At 48.4% G+C, this 22,480-nt stretch overlaps 1 protein-coding gene across 1 annotated transcript in view; it reads left to right on the top strand.

Moving 5' to 3' along the window:
• The window catches only part of LOC119964262 (spondin-2-like), a 57,749-nt gene that overhangs the window by 32,379 nt on the left and 2,890 nt on the right, over positions 1 to 22,480 (top strand). Inside the window, exons 2-5 of the mRNA XM_038793539.1 lie at positions 1,663 to 1,878; positions 4,254 to 4,477; positions 9,615 to 9,806; positions 12,839 to 13,013. Of these exons, the coding sequence (XP_038649467.1) occupies positions 1,663 to 1,878; positions 4,254 to 4,477; positions 9,615 to 9,806; positions 12,839 to 13,013 (807 nt within the window). The remainder of the gene's footprint in view (positions 1 to 1,662; positions 1,879 to 4,253; positions 4,478 to 9,614; positions 9,807 to 12,838; positions 13,014 to 22,480) is intronic.

Below are 22,480 nucleotides of genomic sequence, written 5' to 3'. Positions count from 1 at the left end.
TTCAACAAGGTTTAGTGTTTTAATTGTGCTAGTGACAATGCAAATTTATGGTAATTTTCCAAAGGCCTTTTTTCTATCTTCACGGTTGGATATGGGTTAAATAGTCCCATTACTTTATCTTAAGCCCAAGCAATGGCAGGTTAGAGACGATATTTCCTGTAGAAAATAGCTCAGTCCTTCAGTGCTTTTGGATGGGCACAAAGCTGTGAAGAGGGGATCCCTGTACTTTAAAGTAAAACCTCTTGTACCCAAGAGGGCTACTTGAGCATAGTGTGAAGTGTCGTGCTTTGAGGCATTTTAATCACCTTGGGTGTTAAGCATCATTTGTTGGGCAGAGTGCAGAGAGGAAGATTGGAAAGGAAAGCTGGTGCAAGAACCCACAATTAAAACAAATGTAAAACAAATCCACGAGTTTCTGTTCAAGGTGTGCCAGATTTTTCTTTCTCCAGTCTACCCAGGTAATGTTTAATTCTAAAGGGTTAAAAATAAGTGTCGATCCCGAAGTGTTTTGACGCAATCTGTTTGAATGGGCAGATGCTAACAACTCAGAATCATAGAATCCCTACAGTGCAGAAACAGGCCATTCGGTCCATCGAGTCTGCACCAACCCTCCAGTTCACTCCCTCACCCTATTCCAGTAACCTAACCTGCATATCTCTGAACACCAGGGGGGCAATTCAGCATGGCCTATCCACATAACCTGCACATCTTTGGACTGTGGGAGGAAACCAGAGAACCTGGAGGAAAACCAGGCAGACTCGAGGAGAATGTGCAAGCTCCACACAGGCAATCACCCAAGTCTGGAAATGAACCCGGGTCTCTGGCGCTGTGAGGTGTGAACCACTGTGCTGCCCATCTTAAGATTTCTCAAAAGTAATTTCTTTCCCTCGGCGTGCTGGAGAAATATTCCAGTTTCTGTGTTTCACGTTGACTATCTGTGCTCGCAGTCATTAATCCTTAACGTATTTTAAGCCTTTAATGATATTCCCACTAAATATTGATTTTCTGCAAATTGACCTGGATTTTCAGGCCCAATTCTTTTCTCCTCTTTAATTTTCACGAGATTTTAATGCTAAAAATAGAGTCTGGAAAACACTTGAAAAAAATCCCAGGGATTTAATATTGGCATTTAAAAACTGACTTTAATCACCCTTATCATCTGGAAATGATCTTGATGCCCATTATTTCCATACATGACTGACTTAGAGGCTGAACCCACTGCTACTGTCAAATAAACACCTCTCAAAATATAAGAGAATCTTGAGGTGAGGGGGAGGCTAGTCGGACTCCCAGAAACATGGAGGTTAATTTTCAACTTTATACTGGAGATAAACACACTCCTTGCAGAACACATGAAAATCTCTTTGAAAATGTAATTTAGCGTGTAAATAATCAGTTTCTCAGTTCGTCTCAATCTTGATGTCGGGGAATATTAGTTTTAAAAGGTTTCCAAACAAAAAAATTCCGCTGTTGAAGCATTGCTTCTTGTTCGTTCTCTGGGTCCAGTGCACTACTGCCCACGTCCCCATGGCCTCTTGTCTTCTCCATGTTGGTGTGTCTAATTAATAACAGATTATGTTTCTTCACAGGGACTTGTTAATGAATGGAAACAGTGTAATGCAATGTGGTATCATTTTTCCTCTTTCCCTCTCCCGCATGCAGGTTTCCCAATGGAGCCTCCCATCTGCCTGTGGATTTGGAATGTCCTGGAGCTGTTGTTGTTCCTCACGGCCTTCACTGACAGCCTCCCTGCCCTGCCCTGTTCAGCTCACAGTGCTGCCTCATATTCACTGGTATTTAAGGGCAAATGGAGTCCCAGTGCCTTCCCCAAGCAGTACCCACTGTACAGACCTCCTGCACAGTGGTCACCTCTCATAGGTAGGAGGAGAAATGCCATGCTGGATGACAATGGAACAGCAGTGTGAAAAAGGGCAGGGTGAGAGGAGGAGGGGGGTGGGGGGGGGGGGGGGGGGGGGGGGCGGTTGGGGGGGGAGAAGTTACAGTTGGATGGTGGGGCAATAAATAACTGGGTGAATAACAGCCCATACACATGCAGAAATATTTTTGCTTTTACTTAAAGGTATAATTCCCTTTACTATAAAAACATTAATTACACATGACCAGAAACTGAACAGGACCATCCATATAAAACACCTGAGGAAGGAGCAGTGCTCTGAAAGCTATTGTTTGAAACAAACCTGTTGGACTTTAACCTGATGTTGTAAGACTTCTTACTAAGTTAGAAGGCACATGGGAACACCACCACCTGGAACTTCACCTCCAAGTCACACACCATCCTCACTTGGAAACATATCGCTGTTCCTTCACTGTCACTCGGTCAAAATCCTGGAACTCCCTCCCTGACATCACCGCCTGTGTACCTGCACCTCAGGGAATGCAGCTCACCGCCACCTTCCCAACAATACTGAGGGGTGGGCAATAAATACCGACCTAACCAGTCAAACCCACATCCCGTAAATTAATTTTAAAAGTGTGATGAATGTTATCAGTAGCTGCTATAACGGTACCTTACCTTTAATGCATTGGCCCTTTAAGACCGGGCTTGGAACCCTTGGGGACTCTGCCTCTGGCTCCGCCCCCAGGAAACGGTATATAAGATGAGACTCACTCGGCAGCATGTGATGAGCACACTTCTCGGCTGCTGTACAGTTCTCAGATGATTAAAGCCTTTGAATCACCTATCTTCTCTCCTGTGTCGTGATTGAGGGTATCTCAAAAAGATACAATTATAATTCCTCTTTTCATACTTTTTCTGATGGCATATTTAAATAGGTTAGGCCCTCTGTTAGAATAGTGGAGAGCAAAAGCAGATATGAGGACATTCATTGTTTCTAAGATGACATCATTGTCAGTAATGTTTAGCCTACGAGGGGTAAATTTTTCTCAGTGTCAGGCCCGGGGAATACTCACCTCAGATGGAGTGCAGGCCCCTCACCTCAACTTTCCCTTTCCCCCTGTTCGGCTGCACTGCATTTCCTAAGGGTACATCATTGGGTCAGTGCCAAATGCAAGATCATACAATGAAACCGAGGTGGAAAGGGAAAATCCCAGCTCCCCGTCAGGGAGGAGGGGATGCTTGAAGAAATCAGGAGCTGGTGTTCCTCATGGGGTCTAGTGGGGCTGCTGGGGTGGATAACTCACCATTCAGCAGTAAATGATTTATTCATGCTTAAACCTCACCTGAATGAGTTTAAGGTTTCAGCTTATTCTTTCTCAGAAGCCAGTAGCACCTCTTGGGCCTGTATCTACGCTTCTCTTGCCCCCTCCATCGCACCCCTTGCTTTCAATTGCAAGGCCCAGGGTTGAGCCTGAGCGCACCCTGGCCATTGAAATGAATCAAGGCAGGAAACTTGAATGGACGTCATTTCTCCCAGATGCAGCCCACCTCATGTGTGCCACAGTTATATTCAGCTGGGATTCCTATTGTGATGCCCCGGTTTGCGAGATGTAAATCTTCCACAATTGCAGATGGTCTGGTTGGTATGGATATACTGACAGGTAAATGGTAACAAAAAAGTAAATGTTGTTAAAATTGACAGAGAGGTTGCTTTTTAGCACCGTGTCAGAGGTCCTACACGTAGATTTGAAGCCTGGTTCCCTGGACGCCATATTCAGGGTGTCAGACCTGCCGGTGCTGCAGGCGGGTGTGGGGGCAGATGTCTTAGCCTTTGCCTCATTGATCGCTCGCAGACGGGTCCTGTTGGGGTGGTGATCAGCTTCTCCCCCCTGTGCCTCGGCACAGCTGGGGTATCTAATGGAGTTCCTATCCTTAGAGAAGGTGAAATTTTCTCTGAGTAAATAGGTGAGGGGTTCCACAAGAAATGGGGTTTGTTTATCTTACACTTTGGGATCTGGTTGCCGTCAAGGGGAGGGGGGGATGTTTGTGTTTATTCTTTGTAAAAATGTTAAAATATTAAAAATCTGAATAAAAATATATTTTTTAAATTGTCAGAGATCTTGACATTGTGCAATAGTGTGAAATAGTTGATAGTGAGCTGGCAATCCATTTAAGCACACTCGTGATTGTAGTCGATGGAAATAAAAAAATTAGGAGAAGATGCAAAATGGACTCCTGCTGCACTCTAGCCTGTTTTACCCTCTGCGCAAGATCTATGACAGAGTAATTATTAAATCTTTCCTGGTTTGAGTGGTCTGGCATCTCAATCAGCTATTGAGGAGCTTACTCAATGATTTAATGAATGCTGTGTTAATAGCTTAATTTTCCAATGCAGCCGTCACACATGGTGACAAGTACCAGCTATGGCAGTTGGATTCCCTGGCCAGCCCTGGGATACGGGAATACACAGAAAGAGGAACTCATGCTACACTAATGCAGGAGACAGAAAATATGAAGAACAAGATGCACAGCATTGCTGGGTTCTTCAAAGCACCCGCCATTCCAAACGGGATAGGACAGAGATCAATTAAACTTACAGTCTATCCAACACACCCACTGGTAAGGAATTGGTAAAGCAATGTTTTTATGTGTATCAGGCAGACAGCTAGCTCATCCGGTTTTGATGGAAGCACAGAATGACGTAAAAAAATTATACCAATTAGACCAAGGAGAGCCAATGGATGTTATCTATCTTGACTTCCAAAAGGCCTTTGACAAGGTGCCTCACGGGAGACTGCTGAGTAAAATAAGGGCCCATGGTATTCGAGGCAAGGTACTAACATGGATTGACGATTGGCTGTCAGGCAGAAGGCAGAGAGTTGGGATAAAAGGTTCTTTTTCGGAATGGCAACACGTGACAAGTGGTGTCCCGCAGGGTTCAGTGTTGGGGCCACAGCTGTTCTCCTTATATATTAACGATCTAGATGACGGGACTGGGGGCATTCTGGCCAAGTTTGCCGATGATACAAAGATAGATGGAGGGGCAGGTAGTATTGAGGAGGTGGGGAGGCTGCAGAAAGATTTAGACAGTTTAGGAGAATGGTCCAAGAAGTGGCTGATGAAATTCAACGTGGGCAAGTGCGAGGTCTTGCACTTTGGAAAAAAGAATAGAGGCATGGACTATTTTCTAAACGGTGACAAAATTCATAATACTAAAGTGCAAAGGGACTTGGGAGTCCTAGTCCAGGATTCTCTAAAGGTAAACTTGCAGGTTGAGTCCGTAATTAAGAAAGCAAATGTAATGTTGTCATTTATCTCAAGAGGCTTGGAATATAAAAGCAGGGATGTACTTCTGAGGCTTTATAAAGCACTAGTTAGGCCCCATTTAGAATACTGTGAGCAATTTTGGGCCCCACACCTCAGGAAGGATATACTGGCACTGGAGCGGGTCCAGCGGAGATTCACACGGATGATCCCAGGAATGGTAGGCCTAACATACGATGAACGTCTGAGGATCGTGGGATTATATTCATTGGAGTTTAGGAGGTTGAGGGGAGATCTAATAGAAACTTACAAGATAATGAATGGCTTGGATAGGATGGACGTAGGGAAGTTGTTTCCATTAGCAGGGGAGATTAGGACGCGGGGGCACAGCCTTAGAATAAAAGGGAGTCACTTTAGAACAGAGATGAGGAGAAATTTCTTCAGCCAGAGAGTGGTAGGTCTGTGGAATTCATTGCCACAGAGGGCGGTGGAGGCCGGGACATTGAGTGTCTTTAAGACAGAAATTGATAAATTCTTGATTTCTCGAGGAATTAAGGGCTATGGGGAGAGAGCGGGTAAATGGAGTTGAAATCAACCATGATTGAATGGTGGAGTGGACTCGATGGGCCGAATGGCCTTACTTCCGCTCCTATGTCTTATGGTCTAATGGTCTTATACCGAGGTGCCAATAGGGGCAGCACAGAGCCCAGTGCAGACTTGTCCATCTATTTCATAAGTTCATAAGGTATAGGAGCAGAATTAGGCCGTTTGGCCCATCGAGCCTCCTCTCCAATTCGATCATGGCTGATATGTTCCTCATCTCCATTCTCCTGCCTTCTCCCCGTAAACCATGATCTTCATATTAATCAAGAAATCCCCTTATTGATAAAGAACACCATAGTTGTGCTTGAGATGCTGTTACAGACCAAGAGCTGGATAGTGAAATCAGCCAGAGTAGTTCTTTCGTTGAACACATTTAACCTCTTGAGAAGGCGCCACCATTGAATATGATCATGGCTGACCTCACCTTGGCCTTAACCCCACCCTCCTGCCCATTCTACATAACCCTTCAACCCATTACCAATAAAACAATCTGTCTAACTCCTCCTTAAATTTATTACCTGTCCCAGCATCCACCGCACTCTGGGATGGCGAATTCCACAAATTTCACAACTCTTTGGGAAAAGTAGTTTATTCTCAATTCTTTTGGAAATTTGCTACCTCTTATCCCGAAACTATGCCCTCTTGTTCTATTTGTCTCGTGGGCAGCACGGTAGCATGGTGGTTAGCATAAATGCTTCACAGCTCCGGGGTCCCAGGTTCGGTTCCCGGCTGGGTCACTGTCTGTGCGGAGTCTGCACGTCCTCCCCGTGTGTGCGTGGGTTTCCTCCGGGTGCTCCGGTTTCCTCCCACAGTCCAAAGATGTGTGGGTTAGGTGGATTGGCCATGCTAAATTGCCCGTAGTGTCCTAAAAAGTAACGTTTGGGGGGGGGGGGGAGGTTGTTGGGTTACGGGTATAGGGTGGATACGTGGGTTTGAGTAGGGTGATCATTGCTCGGCACAACATCGAGGGCCGAAGGGCCTGTTCTGTGCTGTACTGTTCTATACGAAGGATAATCACTATTACAAATCACATTCAGACTAGGGCTGGTTTAGCACAGTAATGCAGAATAATGCAAAATAATGCCAGCTGCGCAGGTTGAATTCCCGTACCGGCCTCCCAAACAGGCACTGGAATGTGGCGACTAGGGGCTTTTCTTTTATAAAAATATTTTTTATTCTCCTTTTTCACATTTTCTCCCAAACCCACCAACAATAAACAATAATCAGTAACAAATATGTCAATCCCCATATCAATAACAACGATCCCATCCTCCCACCAAACCCAAAACATTAGCCCGCATGTTCACACAAACAAATGACAAAAAGGAATTATGGATCACCCATAGTCGCCATTAACACACACAGCCCCCCTCCCCCCAACCCTCCCACCCACACGCCCCAACTAATGTTCGATGTTATCCAGTTCTTGAAAGTGCATAATGAATAATGGCCATGAATTGTAGAACCCCTCCACCCTTCCCCTCAATTCAAACTTAACCTTCTCAAGATTCAAGAATTCCAACAGGTCCCCCCCGCCACGCCAGGGCACAGGGTGGAAAGGTCGCTCTCCAACCCATCAGGATCCGCCTTCGGGCGATCAACAAGGCGAAGGCTACAGCATCTGCCTCCGCACCCGTTTCCAACCCCAGCTGGTCCGACACCCTGAATATGGCCTCCCGGGGGCCCGGGTCCAGTTTCACGTGCACCACTTTAGAAATTACCCTAAAAACCTCTCTAGCTTTGGACAGGACCAAAACATATGAACGTGATTAGCAACCCCCCCCCCCGCCGCAACGTTCACACACATCTTCAACTCCTTCAAAGAATTGGCTCATCCTCGCCCTCGTGAGGTGTGCTCTGTATACCACCTTCAGCTGTATCAACTCCAACCTCGCGCATGAGGTGAAGGCATTCACTCTTTGGAGCACCTCACACCAGAACCCCTCCTCCATATCCTCTCCCAACTCCCACTTTCCTTTGAATCCTTCCAGTGGTGCCTTCTCCTCTTCCAAAATAGCTCCATAAACCGCTGACACTGCCCCCTTCTCCAGCCGACTAGGGGCTTTTCACAGTAACTTCATTGAAGCCTCCTTGTGACAATGAGCGATTATTATTAATATTATGATGCCTTAAGTAGCTGGTTATTACTTGGTGTGTGGGCCAATGAGGCAACAGTGTCCGAAATAGAAACAATGCTTTCTAAATTGACAGGCCCATAAAATTCAAACAGGTCAAATCAGTGAATGAGTCATAAAGAGGATTAAATTGCTTGGGCTATGCGGGTTGGGTTTAGGCAATTTTAGTCCATGGGGTGTAGTTTGGAAACCTCTGGGTTTTCTAAATGGAATACTCTCCACTTGCCTGGATGAGTGCTGCTCCAACAATGATGTGGAGATGCTGGCAATGGGCTGGGGTGGGCACAGTAAGAAGTCTTACAACACCAGGTTAAAGTCCAACTGGTTTGTTTGGAATCACTAGCTTTCAGGGCGTAGCTCCTTCATCAGTTGTATGAAGAGGTGAGTTACACAGACATATATATAGACAAAGCCAATGATGCAAGATGATACTTTGATTGTAAGTCTGTGCAGGTAATTAAGTCTTTACAGGTCCAGACGGTGCAACTGGAGAGAGGGATAATCACAAGTTAAAGAGGAGTGAATTGTCTCAAGCCAGGACAGTTGGTAGGATTTCACAAGCCCAGGTCAGATAGTGGGGGGTGTATGTAGTGATTTATGAATTCCCGGTTGAGGTTGTACTCAAGCTTGCGGAACTTGGCTATCAGTTTCTGCTCAGCGATTCTGCGTTGTCATGCATCCTGAAGGCCGTCTTGGAGAACGCTTACCAGTTGGGGAACATTTCAGCAATCAAGGGCATTCAGCCTCTGATCTTCGGGTAGGCGTTCTCCACGGTGGCCTTCAGCCAAGCATCATTGGCTTTATCTATGTATGTGTTTGTGTAACCCACCTCTTGACTCACCTAATGAAGGAGCTATGCTCCGAAAGCTAGTGATTCCAAACAAACCTGTTGGACTCTAACCTGTTGTAAGACTTCTTACTGTGCTCCAATAACAGTTAAGAAGCTTGAGACCATCCAGGACAAAGCAGCTTGCTTGACCGCTACCCCTTCCACAAATATTCACTCCCTCCACCACTGACAAACAGTAGCAGCTGTGTGTACCATCTACAAGATGCACTGCAAAAACTCACCAAGGTGCCTTCAGCAGCACCTTCCAAACCCACATCAACTACCATCTAGAAGGGCAAGAGCAGCAGATACCTGGAAACCCCAGCATCTGGAAGCCCCCCTCCAAGTCACTCACCATCCTGACTTGGTAATAGATTGCCGTTCCTTCACTGTTACTGGGTTAAAATCCTGGCATTCCCTCTCTTACATCAGTGTGGGTGTACCTATGCCTGTTGGACTGCAGCCATTCAAGAAGTCACCACTTTCTGAAGGGCAACTAGGGATGGGCAATAAATGCTGGCCAAGCCAGCGATGCCCACATCCTGTAAATGAATTTTTAAAAAAAGGACTGTGTAAATCTCAACCTGATACTTGAATGTAACTAAATTCAGGTATTGGTAAATTAATACAAATTGATCTCATTGTGGTCATGTCAAGTTAGAAATTTGGCTTAATTCCCAACACCCTGTCTCAGCAAGCAATGGTTAGCTTCAGGTCTGACATTTAGCTGTGAGCAATATAGACATCATACCTTAAAGAATGCTCCAACGCGTTGGGTAATCTCTCCCTCAAGTGGAATTTGAATGTATATTTTCCTTAAGAGAACCCATAGAAGAGATTGGGGATTGAGTGGTGATGTGCTAAAGAGCAATTGTACGGAGTGTTGTATCCTCCCATTGTGGTTTACTTGTTGGTTCTTCTTCAGCTGTCCTTCCTGGTACGGATAGTCCCCAGTCCTGACTGGTTTGTTGGTGGCGACAGCATTATTCTGTGTGAGGGGAACCAATGGAAGGAGGAACTGACACTTGACCTTTACCCCTATGATGCTGGGACGGACAGTGGCTTCACTTTTTCCTCACCCAACTTTGCAACAGTTCCACAGGACAAAATAACAAAGGTAATTAATGTGACTTCTGACCATAAATTTGCAATTAAATTTGAGCAAAATAGATGGAGCAAAGGGAGTACATGAGAGAGCGAAAAGGCTCAACTGCTTCGTACTCCAGAAAGAAGAAAACTGGTCAGTGGCCTCTGTAATTCCACTTTGTTAAGAGATGACAGTCAACTGTAGTGAGCTGCACCAATTGACTGCTCTCATTATTTTTCACTAGAGTCAACATTATGGTTAAGAGAAAGGGTGAAAAAATATTCAATTAAACTACAATCATTCCGGCACATAAACACTTTTGTAAAGTTCAAACCCATAGCTAGAGCCTTCCTACATTACAAGGGCCTGTATGGAACCATTGTTAACAGGACCAGCCCCCCCCCCCCCACCCCCCCAGTGATGCCGCACCCGACAGCATCATGTAGTCACTTGGCTGAGGTAGAATTTTTAAAAAAAATCTTTGACCTCCCAAGATGATCAAACACATGTTCCTGGAGGCTGCAATGGCTGTGAGGCACATCACCCAACTTCCTTTGCGTATTTTATCACAGGTTGAGAAACAAAATGCATATCATTGCAAAGACGCTGGATTTCAAAATTTCACTGAGGGTATCAGTTCACATTCGTGAAAACATGCCCACAGTAAATCTAAATACATCTTCCTTCATCCAAACCGTAAGAAGTCTTACAACACCAGGTTAAAGTCCAACATGTCTGTTTCAAACACTAGCTTTCGGAGCACTGCTCCTTCCTCAGGTGATCTCCACTTCATCCAAGCAAACACTTGCAAATTCAAACCCATTGTTAATTCAAATCCATGGTTGCGATTCTTCGGCCTCGTTGCACTCTCACTCAAGCGTAACGAGGCCGGTGAATAGTGGGAGAGGCCAAAAATGAGATCGTAGCTGGGCGCCAAACAATTGGGCTGCAACCAGTCCGCTCCCGTGGGCGGAATCGGGATCTCGCAGTATCACCACTTAGACCCTATTTCCATACAATCAAAGAGAGTGACCCCAGATCCAAAGGCCTCCCGTCACTCAGTGGCCTCCTCAGCAAGTGCTCACCCTGGCTGCCGATTAGCGCTCCTTTTTAAAAACATGAACCTGGCGGAACGGCTTCTGTGGGGGGCCGAGAAGATGAGTAGCCATCTTTGCTCACAGGCAAAAAGCCCGGTGATGCTGGGATTGCCACCCAGTGATTGGCAGGGGTGGGCCGCCATAGGAGGTGGGGGGATGGGGGAGGTGCTGTGGGGGAAATCGCTCACTACCAACCCCATTCCAGGGGTAATGCTTGTCCTTGCCCGTCTGCCTTAACGATCACCCATAACCCCCACCGACTGCTGAGGCCTCCGGTCATGCGGCTGAAGGCTATTGTCAAAAGGGAATTGGCAATCACGGTTAAGTGAGCGCTTGACACATGATAAGTGGATTCCCGTGTGTGGGTGGGCCATGTAGCATGTGAGAGTCATTGCCTAGCATTCCAATCACACCTTGGTGCCTGGTCACTGTGCTTGAACACTGTGGGAGGCAACACCACGCACGCAGCAGCCAGCAACCGAACACTCAGGGGATGAGTCAAAGCTCCGGGGACATGTTCATGGCTGGAAGCTGGTTGAGCACCACAGGGAGCGGAGATTTGCCCCACAGGGCAAAGGATCCGGAGGTCAGCCCCCATTGCGAAAGAAAGTGACAGAGGCATCATAATGGTTGTGCAAAAAAATCTTTAATGTGCTGTACAATACTCCTTTCTCGGTGGTGCCACTCCCCCCAATCCCTACCCGATCGGTGCCCAGAGGTCCATGAGGCCCCCCTTGGGATAGAGGGGCAGCATGATGCATGCCCTGGCTGCTCCTGCATCATCTGGCTCTGCCAGCCCTGGCGGTTCCCCATGGTCTATGGTGTTGACACCCTCGCCAATGCTCCTCAGTAACTGGGACATGCTCTGCAGTGCCTCAGCCATGCTCACCAGATTGTGCCCCAGAAGCCTGCCCACTAACATGACCCACCGAGGTTTGAGTTGGGATGACAGCTGTGCTGCAATCACGGTGGCATTCTTGAAGCTCTCCTCCGAGGTGTTCTCCTCGGAGTCAGGAGAAGGAGCCACCTGAGATGGGCCGGCGCCGTCGGCTGGAGGGCCTGCGGGAGAATAGACATGTGGTCAGTGGGACGGATGGGTCAGTCAGTAAGGCAATCAGTACTCATGTTTGGCAGGTCCTTCGGGTCGGGGTGATTCCTCACCTCTGCGACGTTGGCCAGCCTCCGCGTGGGTGCCTGATCTGTCCACGGCCACATTACTCACCTCCAGAGCCCGCTCCTCGAAGGAGGTGAGGATTCGAATGTCCTGCATCGCACCGCCAGCTCCTGCTAATTGTGGGAGAGCTTTTCTTGAGGAGACACAGAGGCCATCTGACCACACGCATGGTTCAGTGGTGGGAGAGGGGGTGTGAAGGAGGGATTGGGGGAAAGGGGGGAGGAAGTCTGGGGCTCACTTGGAGAGTTGGGGGTGGCATTGGTGTTTACTAATTCGTGCTGCCCAGTGTAGGTCGTTGACCTTCTTCCTGCACTGTTGTCCAGTCCTCTTGGTCATACTGTTGGAACTAACGGCTGCCGCCACTTCATTCCAGGCAGCACTGGTTGCCTTGTTTGGTCACCCTCCGGGACACCCGGGGGAGCAGGACATCCCTCCTGGTCTCTACCCCATCAAGGAGCCTCCTCAGGTCAGCGTCCCCAAATCTTGGGGCTGGTTTCTTTGATGCCATTATTGAGTGCTGGGTGGAGTTGGCTGAGCAAATGCTGCTTGAGTGCTGCTCGGCCTTGTTAGCAGGGGGCTGTGAGCGCGGTCCCGACGAATCAGCTGGTGAGGCGTTATTTGCGGCCTTCTTAAGTGGATCAATCTACGTTGAATTGCATTGCTGCTCGCTACCACACATGGAAATGTTTCTGGAGAATCGTACCCGATATTGTTTTGAAAGCTTCTGAACAAATGGTTTAATTCTCGTATGACTCTAGTAATGCTGTGGTTTAAATGTTTTCTTCTTCCAGATCACAGCAGCTTTTCCCAATCATGGTGCTAATTCATTCTACTACCCCAGACTCAGACACCTCCCACCAATGGCACGAGTCACACTCCGGAAGCTGATGAGTTGGCAGTCAGTAAAACCGCCCACTATTAACTTAAACTTCATACCTCATGGCAGGACAGCTGAGAGGTTTTCAGGTAAGACAGTCAGTCGCCCTATCTTGAGCTGATTTTACATTGGTGATGGTTCTCAAAAAGTGTCCAGCTGGCAGCAAGCCCCAATATAAACCTACGAAAATTTGCAAGTGCCAATGCCCAGGGGTACTCACTTAGAGTTATTTTTTTCTATACTTGATACCTATTTGCAAAGACTATGGGCCCTGACAATATCTCAGTGGTTGTACTGGATACTTAGAACATAGAACATAGAACAGTACAGCACAGAACAGGCCCTTCAGCCCTCAATGTTGTGCCGAGCCATGATCACCCTACTCAAACCCACGTATCCACCCTATACCCGTAACCCAACAACCCCCCCTTAACCTTACTTTTATTAGGACACTACGGGCAATTTAGCATGGCCAATCCACCTAACCCGCACATCTTTGGACTATGGGAGGAAACTGGAGCACCCGGAGGAAACCCACGCACACAGGGGGAGAACGTGCAGACTCCACACAGACAGTGACCCAGCCGGGAATCGAACCTGGGACCCTGGAGCTGTGAAGCATTTATGCTAACCACCATGCTACCCTGCTGCCCACTTGTGCTCCAGAACTCACTGCACCCCTAGCCAAGCTGTTCCAATACAGCTACAACACTGGCATCTACCCAACAATGTGGAAACATTGCCCAGATACGTCCTGTCAAAAGGCAGGACAAATCCAATCCAGCCAATTGCCACCCTGTCAGTCTACTCTCAATCATCATCAATGTGATGGAATGTGTCGTGCTATCAAGGGGAGGTGTTGTCAGGGAGAATTTACGGTTTGGGTTCCACCAGGAAAAAAGTAATTGAGTACTCTAAGTTTAAAAAAAAGAATATAAGCAAAAATGCAATGTTTCATTCTAGCATTACCTCCATTCTCCATTTTATTTCCCTGAATAAATTCTTGTACTGATGACATTTTGAGTTAACTGCCAGCCTTTCTGCTGTGGCTCAGTTGGAGCACTTGCACATCTGCGTTGGAAGATTGGGGCTTCTGGGTCCACTCCAGAGGGCTTGAACACAAAAATCTAGGCCGACAGTTCAAAGCAGTACTGAATGAGCGGGTGCCGCAACTGAGTCCTAATCTGTTCATTGATAGAATCCCTACAGTGCAGAAGGAGGCTATTTGGCCCATCGAGTCTGCCCTGGCCCCTGAAAGAGGGTCAATTTAACATGGCCAAATCCACCTAACCTGCAAGTCTTTGGACTGTGGGGGGAACCGGAGCACCTGGAGGAAACCCATGCGAACAGAGCTGAGGAGGAACTACTTCACGCAGAGGGTGGTCAATTTGTGGAACTTGATGCCCCATAGTGCGGTGGAATCTTTTTCATTAAATGGTTTCAAGAAGAAGATTGGAATATTTCTGATTTTAAGAAATGGGTTAAAAAGACATAGTCAACAGGTGGGGAGGTGGATATCAGACCAGGAAGAGATCAGCCATGATCTGGTTTAATGGTGGAACAGGCTTGAAGGGCTAAATTGCCTACTTCTGCTCCTAATTTCTATGTTCCTATGACACTGGGAGAATGTGCAAACTCCACTCAGGAGTAACTCAAGGACAATCGAACATAGGTCCCTGGTGTTGTGAGACAGCAGTGCTAACCACTGTGCCACCGTGCTGCCCATTTTACGAGGTGCACCGGCCATGGCACTTTTTAAAGAAGGGATGGGGAGTTTATAGAATCATAGAATTTACAGTGTACAAGGAGACCATTCGGCCCATCGAGTCTTCATTGGCCCTTGGAAAGAGCACCTTACTTACGCTCACCACCCTCTCCCAGTAACCCCACCTAACAATTTTGGATACTAAGGGCAATTTAGTATGGCCAATCCACGTGACCTGCACATCTTTGGGCTGTGGAGGAAACCGGAGCACCCGGAGGAAACCCACGCAGAAACGGGGAGAAGGTGCAGACACCGTAACCAAGCCAGGAATTGAATCTGGGACACTGATACTGTGAAGTAACAGTGCTAACTACTGTGCTACCGTGGTACCGTGCTGTCCCAAGTTCCCCCTTGCCAACATTTACCCTTCAACCAACATCACGAAAATAGATTATCTGGTGCTGTGCACAAATTAGCTGCCATGTCTCTGACATTAAAGCAGTGACTACATTTCAAAAGCATTTTGTTGTGATTGTAAAACATTATGGGCATCCTAAGGTTGCGAAAGATGCTATATAAATTCAGGCCGTCCACTCTTCTAAGTATCATCTCCAAATTGCAGTGACTTATCCAGAAGTTCAATAATCCTCCTACGCAAAACAGGCTTGCACCCAGCTGGGGAGAACAGTGTACCAGGATCTGTGCAAAGTAGAAAGCGCGTCCAGCAAATCTTCTGGAGTTGCAGCTGGTTTATAATTACTGTACTGTACCCTACAACATTCCAAAGTCATTAACCCACATTCGCAGAGCATATGGTGCTACTGCAAGCAACCAACAATGCTGGTCAATACTGAGTTGGATTATTTCAGACGAGGGAAGAATTAAACACGACAAGTGCCCCTGAGCTAATGGTGAGGGATACTGAGGGATGAGTGGGAGAGTCTGTACAATACCACCCCACCCACAAAGTGCCTGGGGACATCAGACAGCAGCAATTGTGATGCCCTCAATACTGGAATGGCCTACTCTCACAGCCCAGGTTCACCAGACCATGAGTGTGGGATGGTTACTAGCAAATTCTATCTTTCTCTTTCTAATTATATCCAAGGCTCGTTATGGTAAGTCACTCGGTCAAATGGTAAGAGGTATGAGAAAGAGAAACACTTTTCTATCAGCTAGCTCACCCAGTGAATCATATCAACACAGGAGCTCATTTCCTCCTGCATTGGTGCCAAATGGGTGCTCCTCTGCATTCTGCTGAATCGGGTATCTGTCCAGTTTGAATCAGCTGGCCATATTTTAATGGCATCAACATATTTCCCAACATTGGTACCAACGCAAAGGAAATACTGCAGAAATCTCAGATAAATGGCATATTTGCTGCTTACGCAGTTTTCCTGTCGGTTCCTGAATTCTACCCATCCCCTGAATGATAATGGGTGGATGAGAATACCACTGGTAAACTCCAACCCTTCCTGTTTGCTGTGTGTCTGTCACACTTCAAAGCGTCAAAACCAGGAATAAAGCAGACAGGAAGGCAATTATTTTCATGGCGGTTTCATCACACCAAGAACCAAAATGTTATAATTTATGAACTTCTCTCACCGATAATTGATCACCTCCCAGTCAATCATCACCATGGCCTGGACTTATGTTGTTGTTCCTTAATTATTGGGTCTAAATCCTTGAACATCCAAGCTGATATCACTGTGGGAATACTTTCACCATATGCAACTGTTCAAGGAGAAGGTCATCAGTACCTTCTCAATGACAGCTCGGAACAGGCATTAAATGTTGGCCTTGACACCGTTCCTTAGAATGATTTAATTTTAAATGATATAATGCCGCTGTTTTTATCTGTGCCACAAGAGAGTGACTTGTTGCTGTCAATTTTATGAATAACAGAGGATCCTGACCAGAGGCCTGTGGAAGTCAATTAGGGCCAAAGGCTTTTTGATATATTAGCAGGCAGACCAATTTAGTTCTGTCCTCTAATTTCAGTATGGCCTCTAAAACAACTCTTCTGGTCTCTGTACTCTTTTTCTGCCCACTGATACTGTTCTCTAAAGTATTGAGACTAGCTGGTCTACAGCTCGATCTGTTTTCCTGTTGTCAATTTTTAGAGCTGCTAAAAACATTGGCTTGAGTCTTGCCTGCCTGCTCACCTATTTCCTTCATGGTTTTTTGAGTGTGTCCCATCTGGACCAGGTGTCGTGTGGTTGTTTAATGCTTCATAACACATGTTTTAGGGATCTCTACTTCTGTAATAAAAGCGAACCAGAATCACTGGACCTGAACCATGCCCAGAACTTTATTTGTGATTAATTTGAGACAGCTGTACCTACATGGTCCCCTGTAATACTTGGAACTAACTTATGCCTTAATGAATTCATCTGGTCTTGAAACACACTGTAACATTACAAAATGTGCTGGACAATTTTTTGCCGTTATCCGTCCTCTATTTCTTAATCCGTTTGCCACCACGGGAGCATTCCCCTCACCACCCTCTCCCCCACCCCCTTGTGTGACAAACGAGGCACATAAGGAGGCAGATGATCAAAAAGCTTTGTCAAAAGGATAGATTTTAAGGAGTCCAGTCCTGACCTCACCTGATACATAGGCACGCAAGCACCTTCCAGCAGACGTCACTGGATAGGGACGGGAGCAGCAATCCTGGATGATTCTTTCTCACCCCTCTTTAATCTAGGTGTGCCAAAGCCAATTGTTAAGTGTTATGAATGACACAACAGGGCAGCACGGTAGCATAGTGATTAGCACTGTGGCTTCACAGTGCCAGGGTCCCAGGTTCAATTCCTGATGCGACCATCAATTCACACGAGACAATTAGCAGAAGTGAACAATGGTTTTAATAAGCTAGATCTGTGCCTACCTGTGACTGCTCTGTACTGCGTGCCGCCTACAGGCTGCAGGATTATATACCACTCCCGAGGGGGCAGAGCCACAGGTGGAGCCCACCTGGGCATCAACATCATACAGTACAATACAGTGGTGAATTGCAGTAGCAATACGTTAACCACATTCACTCCCTGTTAAAAATTGAAGTCCAGTTGGGGTGAAGTGGGCTCACATATCGAGTCTGTCCGGAGCCTTAATTGTCCTCTGTAATCGCCGCAGCTCCAGCTTCGCTGCAGGCACGGGTGTTGGACTCGTTGACTCCGGGAGCGTGTTGTCTGGAGCTTCATCATGGTGAGTCGGCGATGGGGGAAGGGGGGGGGGGGGGGGGTGTAGGCTGTGAAGGGTCGGGGGTGATGTTCAGGATCCCCAGGGGGACAGCTGGTAGCCCGCCGTGAGGGATTCGGTTGGCGGTGAAGGGGGGGGGGGCGCGTTGGTGATGGTCGCTGGGGAACCGGCGGGTGCCAGATCCCCGAGGGAGATTGTATCCTGTCATCCATCACGGTGCGCCACGTAGGCATACTGAGGGTTGGCATGTAGGAGCTGGACCCTCTCGACCAGGGAGTCGGACTCATGGCTCCTCACGTGCTTACGGAGGAGGACAGGCACCCGTGTTGTCAGCCAAGACGGAAGTGAGACCCCGGAGATGGACTTCCTGGGGAAGCCAAATAGACGGTCGTGAGGGGTCTCGTCGTGGCTGTGCAGAGGAGCGACCGAATGGAATGGAGCGCGTCGGGGAGGACCTCCTGCCAGCGGGAAACCAAGAGACTTCTAAACCGTAGTGCCAGAAGGACGGCCTTCCATACCATCGCGTTCTCCCTCTCCACCTGTCCGTTTCACCCGGGGGTTGTAGCTGGTCGTCCTGCTCGAGGCAATGCCCTAACCGAGCAGGTACTGACATAAGAACATAAGAACATAAGAACTAGGAGCAGGTGTAGGCCATCTGGCCCCTCGAGCCTGCTCCGCCATTCAATGAGATCATGGCTGATCTTTTGTGGACTCAGCTCCACTTTCCGCCCCGAACACCATAAACCTTAATCCCTTTATTCTTCAAAAAACTATCTATCTTTACCTTAAAAACATGTAATGAAGGAGCCTCAACTGCTTCACTGGGCAAGGAATTCCATAGATTCACAACCCTTTGGGTGAAGAAGTTCCTCCTAAACTCAGTCCTAAATCTACTTCCCCTTATTTTGAGGCTATGTCCCCTAGTTCTGCTGTCACCCGCCAGTGGAAACAACCTGCCCGCATCTATCCTATCTATTCCCTTCATAATTTTAAATGTTTCTATAAGATCCCCCTCATCCTTCTAAATTCCAACGAGTACAGTCCCAGTCTACTCAACCTCTCCTCATAATCCAACCCCTTCAGCTCTGGGATTAACCTAGTGAATCTCCTCTGCACACCCTCCAGCGCCAGTACGTCCTTTCTCAAGTAAGGAGACCAAAACTGAACACAATACTCCAGGTGTGGCCGCACTAACACCTTATACAATTGCAACATAACCTCCCTAGTCTTAAACTCCATCCCTCTAGCAATGAAGGACAAAATTCCATTTGCCTTCTTAATCACCTGTTGCACTTGTGAACCAACCTTCTGTGACTCATGCACTAGCACACCCAAGTCTCTCTGAACAGCGGCATGCTTTAATATTTTATCGTTTAAATAATAATCCCGTTTGCTGTTATTCCTACCAAAATGGATAACCTCACATTTGTCAACATTGTATTCCATCTGCCAGACCCTAGCCCATTCACTTAACCTATCCAAATCCCTCTGCAGACTTCCAGTATCCTCTGCACTTTTCGCTTTACCACTCATCTTAGTGTCATCTGCAAACTTGGACACATTGCCCTTGGTCCCCAACTCCAAATCATCTATGACGCATTCCCTCATCTGACGCAGCTCATTGCTCATAAAAGAGGAGCCCCGGTCGCTGTGCACGGAAGTGGGGAAACCGAACAGGATGAAGATGCTGTGCAGGGCCTTAATGACAGTGGTCGTGGTCATGTCGGGACATGGGACGGCGAAGGGGAAACTGGAGTACTCTTCAACGACATTGAGAAAGTACACATTGCGGTCAGTGGAGGGAAGGGGCCTGATGAAATTGACGCTGAGGCGCTCAAAGGGGCGGGAGGCCTTCACCAGGTGTGCCATGTCTGGCCGATAGAAGTGCGGCTTGTACTCCGCGCAGACTTGGCAGTCCCTGGTCATGGCCCTGACCTCCTCGGTAGAGTAGGGCAGGTTGTAGGAAATGGAGAAGCCGGGTGACCCCCGCGTGACAGAGGTCATTGTGGATGGCCCGAAGTTGGTCATCTTGCGCGCAGGCGCATGTGCCGTGGGACAGGGCATCTGGGGACTCATTGAGCTTCCCAGGATGATACACAATATCGTAGTTATAGGTGGAGAGTTTGACTCTCCAACTCAAGACCTTTTCATTCTTGATCTTGCTCCGCTGTGTGTTGTTGAACATAAAGGCTACCGACCATTGGTCGGTGACAAGGGTGAACCTCCTACCGGCCAGGTAGTGCCTCCAGTGTCGCATAGCTTCCACAATGGCTTGAGCTTCCTTTTCAATAGAGGAGTGTTGAATCTCGGAGGCGTTGAGGGTAGGGGAAAAGAAGTCCACGGGCCTGCCTGCCTGGTTAAGGGTAGCGGCCAGGGCGATGTCTGATGCGTCGCTCTCCACCTGGGAGGGGATGGACTTGTCCACCGCGTGCATCACGGCCTTGGTAATGTCTGCCTTGATGCGGCTGAAGGCCAGGCAGGCCTCAGTCGTCAGGGGAAAGATGGTGGCTTTGATAAGTGGGCGGGCTTTGCCCGCATAGTTGGGGACCCACTGGGCATAATATGAGAAGAACCCCAGGCGCCTTTTCAGGGCCTTAGGGCAGTGGGGAAGGGGGAGTTGCAGGAGGGGGCGCATGCGGTTGGGGTCGGGCCCAAGGACTCCGTTTTCCACGATATAGCTGAGGATGGCTAGTCGGATTGTGCGGAAAATGCATTTCTCCTTGTTGTAGGTGAGATTAAGAGATTGAGTGGTTTAGATGGAACTTCTGAAGGTTAGCGTCGTGGTCCTGCTGATCATGGCCGCAGATGGTGACATTATCCAAGTACGGGAACGTGGCCCGCAGCCCGTGCTGGTCAACCATTCGGTTCATCATTCTTTGGAAGACCGAGACCCCATTGATTACGCCGAAGGGGACCCTGAGGAAGTGGAAGAGGTGGCCATCTGCCTCAAAGGCAGTGTATTGGCGGTCGTCCGGGCGGATCGGAAGCTGGTGGTATGCAGACTTCAGATCTACCTTGGAGAAAACCCGGAAGTGTGCAATCTGATTAACCATGTCCGCTATGTGGGGAAGGGGGTACGCATCGAGTTGCGTGTACCAATTTATGGTCTGGCTGTAGTCTACAACCATCCGGTTCTTTTCCCCGGTCCTGACGACCACCACCTGGGCTCTCCAGGGGCTATTACTGGCCTCAATTATCCCCTCCCTCTAGAGCCGCTGGACCTCCGACTTGATAAAAGTCCTGTCCTGCGCACTGTATCGCCTGCTCCTGGTGGCGACGGGTTTACAGTCGGCAGTGAGGTTCGCGAAGAGCGAGGGAGGGCCGACATTAAGGGTCACGAGGCTACATATGGTGAGAGGGGGTAGGGGTCCACCGAACTTCAGGGTCAGGCTTCGGAGGTTGCACTGGAAATTCAGTCCTAACAAGAAAGGAGCGCAGAGATGGGGAAGGACATAGAGTTTAAAATTGGCGTACTCGGTGCCCTGTATCGCGGGGTTCGTGGCACAGTACCCCCCGGATCTGCACTGAATGTGATCCGAAAGCAAGGGAGATTGTTTGGGACTTGGGGGAAATCTGGAGGAAGCAGCGCCTTACCGCGTCCGGATGGATGAAGCTCTGTGTTCTCCCGGAGTCAAACAGACAGGGCGTATCATGCCCATTGATCCGGATAGTCATCATGGAGTTCTTGAGATGCTTGGGGCATGACTGGTCGAGTGTGACCGCGCCGAACTGCGGGTAGCCGGCGTGGTCGGTGGTAGTGAGGTCCCAAGTGTCAGGCGGCGTTGAACATGGCGGCCAAGATGGCGGCCTCATGAGTCGCACATGGTGGGCTGGGTTGAAGATGGCGGCCATGATGGCGGCCCCCATGAGTCGCATGTGTTGGGCTGAGTTAAAGATGGCGGCCCGCACAGATAGCACGAGGCGGATGATGCGTCAGAAGGGGGCGGTACCAGCAGGCACGCAGCCACGCTGCGGGGTCTATGGGCCTGTGAGTCTGTGAGTCGGGCCTGCGATTTTGGAACTTTAGGTCGGGCCAAGCAGACTTTGGCAAAATGTCCTTTCTTGTCGCAGACGCTGCAGTTTATGTTCTGAGCTGGGCAACGCTGCCTGGGGTGCTGGTTCTGACCGCAGAAATAGCAAGACGGCCCTCCGGGTTGGGTGGGCAGTAGCGCGGCACACGCCTGGGACACCCTCGGGTTGGGTGATGGCCGAGCCTCCGGCGCCCATGAGCAAATCGCGTGCTCGGAGGGGAAATCATTTAGGCTCTGGAAGGTACCTCTAATGAGGTGGATAGTTTTACCGTCTCTTTTATGTCGAGGGCGCCCTTTTCGAGAAGGCGCTGTCTGACATAGTTGGACTGGACTCCAGCCACATAGGTGTCCCGGATGGCGAGTTCCATGTGCTGCGAGGCCGTGACGTCCTTGTAGTCACAATTCCGAGCGAGTACCCTCAGGTCGCGTAGATATTCTTCCAGCCATTCCCCGGGGCATTGACGACGTGGTGAGAAGATGCCGCGCGAACGCTTCGTTCACCGGCCTCACGTAATATCTTTTCAGGATCGCGATCGCGTCTGCGTAAAAGATTAGTAAAAAGATTCTGTGGCTCAACTGGGCATTGAGGAGACTCAGCTTCTGAGCCTCGGTGACGGCG

The sequence above is a fragment of the Scyliorhinus canicula genome, chromosome 4 (assembly GCF_902713615.1).
Source record: "Scyliorhinus canicula chromosome 4, sScyCan1.1, whole genome shotgun sequence".
Classification (NCBI taxonomy): domain Eukaryota; kingdom Metazoa; phylum Chordata; class Chondrichthyes; order Carcharhiniformes; family Scyliorhinidae; genus Scyliorhinus; species Scyliorhinus canicula.
The sequence above is the reverse complement of the archived record's forward strand: the minus strand, read 5'-3'. Positions and strand labels throughout refer to the sequence as shown.